At 36.2% G+C, this 12,768-nt stretch overlaps 1 protein-coding gene across 2 annotated transcripts in view; it reads right to left on the reverse strand.

The window, feature by feature from the left end:
• Positions 1-12,768, reverse strand: part of PIK3C2G (phosphatidylinositol-4-phosphate 3-kinase catalytic subunit type 2 gamma) — a 354,996-nt gene that overhangs the window by 77,814 nt on the left and 264,414 nt on the right. For both annotated transcript variants that reach the window (XM_004755743.3, XM_004755744.3), the window contains exon 26: positions 9,144-9,253. In XM_004755743.3, the coding sequence (XP_004755800.1) occupies positions 9,144-9,253 (110 nt within the window). The remainder of the gene's footprint in view (positions 1-9,143; positions 9,254-12,768) is intronic.

The following is a 12,768-nucleotide window of genomic DNA, read 5'->3' on the forward strand; positions in this document are numbered from 1 at the left end:
TATCATATATATATAGAAGAGTTTCAAGTGACTCATACTCCCCATGAACGAATTACTTCAACTAACCTCCAAACTTCATTTTTGTTGTATTGACTTTGCATGTGTGATAAACACACTACTTTTTTTTTCTTTTTATATTAGAGTTAGTGATGGAGTGTCCAGCTTTGTGAGTCATTTTTACAATTCAGAGGGAACAATGACTTAATATAACTTTATCGCAATTTCTTTTATTCCATGAAGAAAAATAATAGTTCAATGTTGAATCTGTAATCTCTGAAATATCTGCCCAACACTTTCTCATACTTAAGTCTGTAAAGTGTGCTACCAAGGTAATTCCTACTTGGTTCTAAGCTTATACTGGAACAAAAAGTATTCAAACCCATATTTTTTACCCAAAAACCCAATACCATTATGAAGTGAATTCATGAATAATCTTTGCTGATGCATCCTTGACATATAATTAAAAAAAAGTTCCTCTCTGTGCATTTTTATTTTTAAAAATTCAAGATTGTCTGACATAAAAAGAGATGATGGCCTTGGCTGCACATGTATATACACGTGTGAACACAAAAAGTTAAGCTTCATGTTCTAACTTTTTTTTTAATGTTCAGTTAGCCAACATCATGTTCTAACTTTTTAAATAAAATAGATACTATGAAAGAATATCTCATGTTAATCCTTCTGGCTTTGATGTCCTGGTACCCTAATTTGAGATACATGGTTATAAGCATTTAGGTATTTTCTTGTTAAACATTTAGATATTTGGATATTTTCTTACTATATTCTTTCACCTAACCTGAAGACATTAGTTAAAAAACATCTGAGATTATCAGAGTATTAGGAGTTTCACATGTAGGATTTTTCACCATGTGAGAAATTACCATGTGATTTTGCTTAAGGTCCTAGAAAGAGCATGCAAGAAATCAATTTTGCTCTATATTGAACTCACTTATTAGTTCTGCCTGTGATCTCAAGAAAGTCAATTAGCTTCCAAGAGACTCAGTTGTTTCATCTATAAAACATAGGTGACGACTAAACCATGCCCATCCCCCAGGACTATTGGTAGAATTGAATTAGATAACATATGAAGAGTAATTGGAAATAGAATAATATAATGAAAATATTATTTCAGAAAGCTTACTATCAAATATATAAAGAAATGAATATATATGAGTCCCAAAGGTAGCAAACTACAGATAGCGGGATACAAAAGAAAACAAACGTGCAGATTTATGGTTTTTTGGAAAATGACTTGTGGTAAACTCTTGAAATCCAGAAAAGAGAAATTAGGTAACGGTTAAAACAAGGGGTAGCTTTAGGTTTATCATTCTTTCTTCTTTTTATTTTTTTTTCTCTTTCTTCATTGTTTAGAACTTGGCTTACAACAAACAAACAAACGAACAAAATAAAAAAACCAAGACACCAAAAAACAAAAAATGAAAAAAACTGGTTTTCCAAGCTAAAGTTTGAAGCCTGCAAAGTTTATCTACAAGGTTAGCGAGCCTTATGTAAATGTCATCACAAGCACCTAACTCTGCATACAAACAAGAATTCTAGGCTCCATGGTCTTGACTATTACTAAGTAATTCTTTTACTTTCTTAGGGAGGCTACTTAGAAAAACCAACCAAATCGGAACAAATGGAAGAAAGGGACTAGAAAAATTTGATGGACTGGTCTTATTATGTGTGAGTATTAGGCCAGTGAAATGATATTCCAGGTTTCTATTCCCACTGACCACTCCCCAAAGCCAGCTTATTTTATTGATGGTATTAAATTGAAATCTTACACAAAGCAGGAAAATAAATCTTAACATGCAATAATATAGAAAAATCAATAGTGATAAATGGTGCCATAATTAAGGTAATAAAAATCTTTAAAATGTGAAAAAAATATATTTAAAAATAAGAAATGACTTGAGTTGTGTGTAACTCACAGGGTGAGGATAGGCTGATGGAAGTCTCCATTGTGGGGTTAGCAGCTGTTGTGAAATAGCGCCATCTGGACTACTCATCTTTTGTAACTAATGACTTCAGGCACTGTTGGTGGGTACATTGAACTTTCCAAATGCTCTTAACCTTTAGACTGATAGTCTCCCGAAGAGTTAAAGTATCTTTTTTAAAAAGCTAATAGCTAAGGTGTATCATGACTTGATATTTAGAGAAATAGGGCAAATTCTCAGTGTACCATATATAAACCCAAAACAGAGACTTTCCTATTGCAGAAATTTAGAAAAGCCAGCAAGCTATCCAACATTGTAATGAGTAATATTTCTGAAATATTATTTCAGAGTGTGACTGGGTCATGCAACTTAGGATATACAGTATTATAAAAGGTATTATACCTGCAGTTCAAAAAGTAGTTTATAAAGTCAATTTAGTTCAGATTTATATATATATATTTTAATGGGAGACTCACAATGAAAAGGAAACTTCCACATGTTTGAATTTGCATTTCTCTTTGAAATTTGCTTTCCTAATTTAGGGGAAGTTGGACATCGTGATTGTTAATTCCTCCAGGTTCTATTGTTTTGTTTGTTTTTCTTGTGAGCATTTATTTCTGTGGATATCAGCGGTTCACCTAAGGCAAAGGAAAACTTTGACCCATGTTTGTGGGAGTACAATAATCCATGAGATAACAATTTACAAAGTATTAAAATAGCATCGAGAAAATTTAATGATGAAAGAATCCAGGGATCTGCATCCGTGACCCATATTTTCTTTCTCAGTTTTGAAGAGAATCAGACAAAAGGCCACTGAACTGTGTTTTGAGACATATGAGCACAAAGAGTCTCATCTCGCCCTGTAGCCATGAAAAATAACTAAGGATGAATGACAGAAACACTGGAAGGTTCTGGCATTGTGTCTGCACACCGTAGGTGGCTCACAGACTGGCACTGTTAAGAGGAGTCCAGGAGCACTCTTTCCAGATGTCACCAACATTTCCAGTGGCATTATAGTTGTTCTTGTTGGGACAGTCATCATGCCTCCTCTGCATTTTTGAGAGGCCCCCTCATAACTAAGATTGTTCTCTCTAAAGCTCAAAGTTCAGAGAATAAACTCTAGGCTGTTCTTTGTCAAGGGGTGGCCCATGATAGATATAAGGATGGGCAAGAGAATCCATGATGGCTTTGTGTGAAGGATCCTGTACATTTGGGACAAATGCAACTAGTTAAGTCAAGTAGACTGTCTCGCTCCAGAATTTAGACTGACGAATACTGGTCAATGGGCAAAGAGGTAGAGTAAACAGAGTAGAAGGTCTTTGTTTCCACCGGAAACTAGCCAGGTCCCATAGGTTTCTGAGCTTTGTTAGGTTATAGTTTGAGTCCATATATATACCCTTTCCTCTAAGGATATTGGATAGAATCTCTGGTTCTTGCTACCAAAATACCTCACTAATGCAAATATATATATATATATATTTAAGTTTGGTGTTTTGTGTTTTGCTTCAAGTTGTCTTCAGTTTTAGCTGAAGAGCAGGAGATCTTACACTTACTAAACAAAAGAATCTGTGTGGTGGCCAAATGGAATATCTGGGAATACATGAAAAATTTCCTCTCACATTTTTGGAGCAGAAAATGGATGAAGTAAAAAGCATGATCTGTATTTGGGGAGGGAGGTAGGCAGGGAAGTTTATGCTTAATGATCCCAGTCTGGTCTGTGAAATAGGTTATCTGTTTCTAAGGACAGCTAACCCGAGGTTTAAAAGTGATTGAAAATTCTAAAATAACCCATTCGGACAGCATTTTAATGGATCGTTGCTTTTGTTGCCTAGCAGTGGGCTCTGCAGAGATATTACATGAGAGTATCAATTTCAGGAACAGAGTCATGAGACTTTCTTGATCCTGTTCAACAGCACTTGGCTATAAGGTGAGTAGAAAAAAGTAAGGGAAGCAGAGAGGGGAGTTGGCAGTCCTCTGAAAAACCTTTGTGTCCAGTAAACCAATTTTATTCTTATTCTCATTTTCCTCTAAATACCATTAAATGTAATACAATTTTTAAGGCCATGTGGAGTATAGTGTCTTTGGAAACTCTCATGATCAGTTCTTAACCCGGACTGTGAATACCCAAGAATAAGGTAGGATCCTATATTGTTCATAAATTGAGTACTCTCTTGGAGAGGCAGTAAAAGCCATTTCTTTCTTTCAAGTCTCAAACAATGTCAAGAGGGCAGCCTCTTAATGCTAATACTGCAGTTGGGACTAGGGTACTTAAGGAGCCACACATGCTGTGTCTCAGATGACTCAGTCCTCATTCATGACCCAGATCTGTGAGCTTGGTGGTGGTAGTGGTGGAGGGCAGATTTTCTTATCTTATTTTTATTTCTACCTTATAGTAACAACAGAATAAACAGTGGCATAAAGCATTTTTAGCCCATCAGAAAAAAGAAAACAAGGCCTTTAAATATACAGGAGCACTCATAAGTATATTAAAAGAGTTAATACCACTTGCTGAAGTACCAACATTAATGCTAAAGCCATTACATAACTTCATTTCTCTTTTAGTAAATTATGTGCATGTCTACACTTCAAGTACCTCCCTAAGTTCTGAAATCCATGTGATGTCAGAGAACACAGCTTAAGATAACAATATTATTTACATAGAAAAGTAAACAAGTGCACATAATTTCTAACATTTATTTTAATCATGTGGATCATGCCATTTGAATTTCTACTCTTGTTTTTAATTTTTCAGGCTTCTTTTATAAAGTCACTCTATACATTAAGTTTTGACAAAAGAGATATTCTACAATCAGTTGTAAAAATTTTAAGTAATTTTAAAAAAATGGTTAAGAATCACAGTCATGGTTAATTGAGGTTTCTTGAATCTCCGGAACAGGTTCTTCACCCGGGTGTGTGATAGAAAAGATCCTCAGCACTTGATTTACATTTGCTAACCAAGGAGTTTAGAGAACAGGTTGAAAGGCAAACTCAAAACACATTAAATCGTATCTAAAAATAAAGGTGTATGATTGAGATTATAAGATAAAATATATTACTGAGACAGATTCTTAGAAGTTAAAGGGAAAGTGAGTCTCATGCTTCTGTGAGAGAAATCTCCTTTCTCTGAGCAGAAAAGGGGAAAAGAGAGAGAGAGGTTCAAGGCATCTGGTCAGGGGCCAAAACAGAAAAAGGAAAGAGAGTGACTGTTTTTTGAGTCATTAGTCAAATTACCCCATGGTGGTCCCCCAGGGCAGCAATTATAGCAGATCTTAAACCAAACTTCCAGGGGGCATGGCCTGCAATCCCTGTACCAACAGATGAAAGATTACTCCAAACTTTGCTGTGAAAGAGAGCAGAAAGCAAAGCGGTCAACGCTCCAAGGCAAGACACTTTGCTCTTTATTGGTCCTTCAGGATAATCACAAATCCTTATCACAGTTTCTCAAGCACGTGATGTGTGACAAGGGGGTCTTAGCGGGAATTAGAAGGAGCTATTTACAGGAAAGATACGATATGCTAATCTGCCTGTTCTATGAGTTCTGCCAAACACAGCCTAAGGGACAATGCATACATCCGCCAGACCACCATGAGGCTGTTTGGGCTAAGGAGGCTTCAGGGAAGGCAACTCTGTGGCTTTCCAATGGCAGAGTGGTCCCGCAGGCCTATGTCCTCTGAAACCTTCCCTCACCCTCATCAGCTTCTGTGTTACATTTTAGCAAGATGTATGTATGGCTGATTTTCTGCTCTACATGAACCCCCCAAATGGCACAGAGATAACAGTACTGGGAAGGGACATCTGTCCTCCATCAATGCTAGGGATAGTCAGGATATGAGGATTATTTCCTGAGAAAAGATCTACTTTGTTCAAACTGTAGCCAGACTGGGCTCTAAGGATACTTTAGAAAACTATGGTCTGAATTATGAACCAGCCTATCCCAAGAGCCTGCATATGAGAGAGATGGTTTTCATCACAAAGCATAGAATTTAAGACTCCACACACTGGAGCATAACCCCCTGGATACATATTGTGGTTCTCTCTACAGCTGGCTATATCCTTTGGCAAATTACTTAGCATCTCTGGGGTCTCAATGTCCTAATCTAAAAATATACATTAAAATGATATTATCTCACAGATGTGTTTTGATGATTAAACAAGTTACCATATAAAAAAGCACTTAGAATAGGGCCTGACACATAAGAAGTACCATGTTAAATGTTAACCATTGCTATATAACATTTATACACTTAATGTTTGATGTTTACATTGCATTTTCTGTTAAACTTTTAAATATATCTTAAGGGGAATAAAACTTGTTTCACATTCAGATATATTTGAAAGTGGAAAAATGGGAATATGTTCCTGGTTTTACTTGGAAGAAACTGGTATAACCAACCAGTATATTGGGGTGATATACTAGACAGCATGTAATTAACTAATAAATTAAGTATAGCAGGAAATAGTACATGTTCCATAGAACTGTAGAAGAAAAGACTAGTCCCTACTACAATAATCTGAAAAGGTTTCATGGATGAGGGTACAAATGGTCTAGGATCTCAAGGGATAGGTAGAACTGTAAGATCAGACTCCCCTCTCTATCCCAGTAATTTTATGATTTCTTGGAAGCACTTCTTATTCATTAAACAGACAAAAGAAGAATGAATGTATACTGAGAAAGTAACCTACACAGAAGAGGACTCATTTGGGAATTATGGAGGTGGGGTGGATAAACCTTGATAAAGACAATCAGATCATAAGGTTCTGAAAAGTAAGAGGTAGGAAATGGCGAGTCAAAGACAATTATTGAACAGAGAAATGATGTGCCCTCATTTAGGTGACTAGATGCTTTTCAAGTCTGCAATGGAGAAAAAGTTTTTTATCATAAAGTTGTATAAAGAAGTTTAATTAACAGAACATACTATATAACATCTGAAAGTGAGAAAATTGGCCTGGCAGAGATATGCAGGCAGGATAATGAGGTCTAGCTCACTGCCAGGAGATTAGTGGCTTAAGATCTGCTTCCTATATTAGTTCACAATATCTTGACTAGGAAGAGGAGATAAGTCAATGTAGGCAAGCTCATCCATATCTAAATCATCCATATTCTCTCTTTACAGATCTGGATGTATCAGTTGAAGTCAGGAAATGTGGAGGGTTGGAACTCTGGCAGAGAGATAAAGCATATCTACATTTTTCCTGTGGCTAGGGCCTGAAAGAGTTTTTCTTCCTCCATATATAGTTTTGTTCTTTTCTTCCTTTGCTTTAAATGATAGTAGGGACTCTTTGTAAATTATCTAAATAATGACACATCAAACACAGGCTTCAGCCTGATCACGTTTCTAGGCTCTACCTTTTCTGGACCTCTCCATGTTCCTCCTCTGTCTCCCCCCTGCTCCCACTGACATGTCAATCATTGTGCCTGTTGTGCAGCAGCTCACTTTAAAGAAAGGCATCCTACTCAGATCCTAATGGAATAGACTGAGGGGGCTATTTTTGGTACCATGTGAACTTAGGATGGAGTTAACTGGATTGGGGGTGAGCAGCTAGAATGAAAGTCTGCTGATGAGATTCCAGAGCTCGCTGTTTTGAACTCCAAAGGGCATTCCAGGCTCTGGGACCAAAGACCTTCTACTCTTCCCGAGGCAGGTTGTCAGCCTTTCCCTGGGATTTCTCACACAAATCCTCCGTCCCCATTAGTTGAGGCAACTTGAGAGTTCCTTATCCATAAAACAAGGGATCTGAAATACTTAACAAAAATCTTCAAGGTAGTGTCTTTGGCCACAGATGATTGTTAACTAATACACGTAGCTTTCTAAGTGGACATAAGCAAATGCTTCTTTCAGAGATAACTTTTACTATTAAAGGCATTTTTAAAGACTCAAAAAAAACCCTACCAGACTCCACTAAAGAGTCTCTAATGATAGAATTTCAGAAACAAATTAGGTAGCAGGAAGGTATATTTTTGGCAAGGGGTCTGCCTGGTGTTCCTTAATTATATTTTTTAGTTTCCAGTATTGAATGTTGAAAAACCCTAGACCAGGGAATTAAAGTCCTAGCAAGGGGTCCTAATCCTAGCTCTGTTTCTTACTACTACTTTAATTGTGGGCAAGACATTTAATTCTTTGAATCTGTTTCCTCATTTGCATATTTTTTGTCAGAATAAATAAGGGCACTTCCAGTTCTAGTATTCTATAATTATGCCATATTGCTTCTACTCGCTCACAATTGCAGCTTATCAATTAGAGTTCACAAAACAGGGATTCTTTGCAGAAGGGAAATTCATCAAGTATGTAGGATGTCCCAATTAGTTCTCATTATTTCATTGTAATAGAGAGTTCTCACTACACATTCTGGAAGGGTAGGGGGAGAAAAAGTAATAATTGGGTGGGATTTTAGTGTAAATACTGTTTTCCTCAGAAGGACAAAGCATACATCCATTAAAAAGAATATAATTTGTATTAATAAATTTCTGGTTAAAATGATCAGAGCAATTAAAAATAGACTCAAATAAGATTCAATATTAAGAAGTTATAGGTAAGAGCACTGTATTTCTCTACTTAAACTATTTACTATGATAATAATTGTGGCTAACACTTATCGAGTACCTAAAATTTGCTAGCAATTATGCTATCCATTCAAAGATTGAAGTTCAAAGGAATATTCTATTATCAAGTGCACCACCTTTTTGACAATGATTTTGAGTCCAATAAATATTCACTGTATTCTGCCCAGACTCTTACTTTGATGTGCATTAGTGTTTTCCCAGACTTGCTTAATAAAAAATAGATTCAAAATAGAAAATAGTTACCAAATATTCCAGTATTTGTACTGCCTTAGAGATGAAAGTAGCAAGTCCGTATCTCATCGTAAGTCTCTTTTCCTAAATTATTTTCCTGGACATAGTTCAAGTAGAACAACCAATTTATTTATGTCAGGCTTGCTCTTTTTAGTGACCTCGTATTGACCAGTGTTTTAGATGAAGAGGCTGGGTAGCAAACAATAGCATGCCACAGAAACACTGACTAAGGCCTTCCGCTCCACATTCACATTTCTCCCTTTCCATCCCCTCAGAAAGAAGACACAGGATAGTTCTAGATATGACAGCTTTATACCAATGATTGTTCACTCTGAAATCATCTCAAACGTGAAACCCGTATCTGTGGCCCTTGAGCATATGCACACTCATACATTCACAGCTAATCTTACTTGGTAAAATGACTTGTTGCTTCCAGTTCTGTGTCTTGTGGACGAAGATTATTATACACGTATTTCAGGTCTTGGATTCCACTCAGCTCAGGCAATCCTGCATGTAGCATCTTAGCAAAGCAAACAAAACCAAAGCAAAAAAATTCAGAATAAATCTAAATAAAATCTTACTTAGTCAAGTTTGGTTAAGCTTACTTGGTTAATTCTACAAATACATATAAACTTAAACTTAACATAACAGTGTCTTTCAGTTTGTAAATATTAATGGATATAATTCACGTTTTTTTTTAACTCCTTGTGTTTGCTAACAAAAGCAACAAAACAGTAATAAGAAGAACCAATAAAGTTGTCAAAGTGCTTGCAGATTAATAATTTAATTTGATCTTCACCATAAACCAGTGAAGTAAGAATGATAGTAAGATTATCCTCACCCTGTCTTCTTGTAGAAGAGGCATATTCAGCACTGGACGGTAGAATAATTAGGATTCTAGTGTCAGAATTTCTGGACCTACTATGTAAAATCTGAATAATCATGAAAAGAATCTCTTTTTTTTTTTTTAAAGATTTTATTTATTTACTTGACAGAGAAAAATCATAAGTAGATGGAGAGGCAGGCAGAGTGAGAGAGAGGGAAGCAGGCTCCCTGCTGAGCAGAGAGCCCGATGCGGGACTCGATCCCAGGACCCTGAGATCATGACCTGAGCCGAAGGCAGCGGCTTAACCCACTGAGCCACCCAGGCGCCCGAAAAGAATCTCTTAAGCTCTTGAAACTCCATTTCCTTTTTAAAAGTAGAGATAAGAATACCTAACATGTTCTATGTCAATCAAATGACTTACTGAATAAGAAAAAGCTTATTCTTATAAATTGTTACACAAAAATTATATTGTAATACCCATTAAAGAAGAAAAACTTAATCCCCCAAAAGTGTAAGTGGGGTGTCCAGATCAAATGGTGTAGAAGTACAGAGTGTACAACTCATCCCTATGTTTCATGAAAGAATGTAAAATTCTTTCATGACTATGTGACTCATACTCTAAGAACACAGTTTTTCCTAGTTAAGTGGTGATTCTATCTGTTAAAAATTATTAAAAAGGGCACCTGGGTGACTCAGTTGGTTAAGCAACTGTCTTCGGCTCTGGTCATGATCCTGGAGGCCCGGGATGGAGTCCCATATTGGGCTCCCTGCTTGGCAGGGAGTCTGCTTCTCCCTCTGACCTCTGCCCTCTCATGCTCTCTCTCTCTCTCTCTCTCTCTCTCAGTCTCTCTCAAAAATAAATAAAATATTTTTAAAAATTATTAAACCAAAGAAGTAAAGATAGAATTATACAAAGTCTCATATATTTATTTTCCTGCCAACATTTGGAAACATACTGTGTTTATATTATAATGTAGACTGAAGGGATAATACTCTTTTTTAATTATAGGCAAAAATAAAGAAAATGTTTTTTGAGAAATAAAGAAAATGTTTAAATCTGAAATTTAAACTTTGAAAAAGAAGAAGAAAGAGGAAGAGCATGAGGAGGAGGAGGAGAAGGAGGAGAATGTCAACAGTACCTTCATGACTAAGATGATAAACTATTTCCCGCTATGGAATAGAGGCACTCTTACTGTAGTGGGAAGTTAAGAACAATGTTATTAATGCTAAAAATAAAAGGTAAAGTGAGAATAGGTTTAGGAAGGATGGGTGAATTGTGATTGACTTGATGAAGTTCAAGTGTGGAAAAAAATGGATTTGAAACTGTTTTCCTTTCCTACTGTCCCCACCCAGGCAGAGGCAACAGCATATATCCAGGAGAGAAAGACATCTCTTTCATTAGTTCACAAAAAGAATTCCAGAAGAGCTTCTAGAACATAAGATCTCAAGATATAGGCCTAAAGAGGTGAGTAGGATAGGATCTTTTAGCAATATAAAAGTTTTGTACTTTATCCTAAAGGCAAGACAGCTCTTTTGGTATTTTTAAATGGGCCTGAAAATAATTGAACTGTGTTTTAAAAAGATCATCATTGTTATTTATGGAAAGTGTATTAAAGGGAGGCCAAATAAAAGAGTAAAGTATGAGAATGTTTAGGAACAAAGAAAAAAGATAAGTTACTGGATTTTAAAGATAAATAGGAAGTCGAGTTGGGTGATAAATTGTATATATTTGGAGGGCTGAGTAGAATCTAAAGCATATAGCTTTAAATACAGATTTGAGAGTCGTTAACATATAAATGGTAATTAAAACCATGAAATGGATCAGGTAGTCTTGGAAAGTTGTTAAGTGCTTCTCCTCATGGATGATCAAAATTCATGATATCTAATTTTGAGCAAATTCTCTTCTCCCATAAACTTTTTCCTGTTTTCCTATTTCCTTTTTCCTATTTCACAGCACCATTTAAACTGCCACCAATGTCCACCTACCAAGAACTTCATATCCTCTTGATTCCCTCTTCTTCCTGACTCCCAATGTCAGATACATTATTCTCCAAAAACCACCTCAATAGTCTCTTGTATTCATTCCCTTTCCCACTGGAATTACTATCCTCACTCAGCTCCTTGTCTTCATTTTCTTAGATAACTTGAATAGCCTTTTTCTAGTTCTCTAATCCCTCTCGTTCTACTTATATAACTTGAGTTATCTGTTTTAAGTCTGAGATAGATGATGGTACTCTCTTCACTAAAAGCAAAGAAACTTTGAGGTTCTCAGGTGTCTATATATCAAAGTCCAAAATCCCTATTCTGGTCATAAATGCCTTTTATAATCTAACTGTTATCTGTCATTTCATCAATTGCTATCTAGGTCTCCTTTGTACTACAGACTAGTACATTTGATTACCTCTATTTCCAACACATGTCATGCGCATGCTCTTTGAGCTTCCACACATACTTAAATGTTTCTCTCAATCAAGATTCCTTTCCTTTCCCTCCTTATCTACTGAAATTCCTTTTGAAAGTGCAGCTTAAATATGTCTCTCTTCTTGAAGCACCACAGATTTTCTTGATATGATTTAATTACTGCTTTCTTTGCACAGTAATGCAATCTCTGTCGCACCGCTTTCAAGTACTGTTTTGTTCACTTATATGTTTATCACATTCACTCTGAAGCCCTTTGAGGACAAGAAATGAGTTATTTGATGTTAAATTTTTAATATTGCCAAGCACAGAGCCTTGCAAATAGAACTTAATGTCTGTGAAGTAATACGTGTATGCATGCGTGAATGAGCGAGTGAATGAATGAAGGAATGAATGAAAAAAATGTCTGGCCTTATAGGGTACTAAAGCCTAGAAATAGCAAGTTCAACACTGACTTTTAAATTTAAAATCGACCATAGAGAGGTATATTTCCAGCAGCAACTACAGTCTAGATTAGGCTTTATCTTTTCAGTTTTGTACTTAGAGTTCTAGAGACTCTGACAGTCCATCTGCTAAGAAGAGGCTACTTACCTAGGCCTGAATTGCTTTGCTTTCTGGTTTCTCTGGATACTCAGAATTCACACCTGCTTGCTTATAACCCCGTCAAATATTTTCTTGGGAAGTACACTCTGTGCTTACTACTTCTTCTCCCCAAACCCCCATTGTACACCGACTACCAAGTTCAGATGGCTTCAAAGTAGATAAACCCAGTTCTCTCCTTGTTATGTGGT

Source organism: Mustela putorius, unplaced genomic scaffold (assembly GCF_011764305.1).
Source record: "Mustela putorius furo isolate JIRA1106 unplaced genomic scaffold, ASM1176430v1.1 tig00537227_pilon_pilon_pilon, whole genome shotgun sequence".
NCBI lineage: Eukaryota > Metazoa > Chordata > Mammalia > Carnivora > Mustelidae > Mustela > Mustela putorius.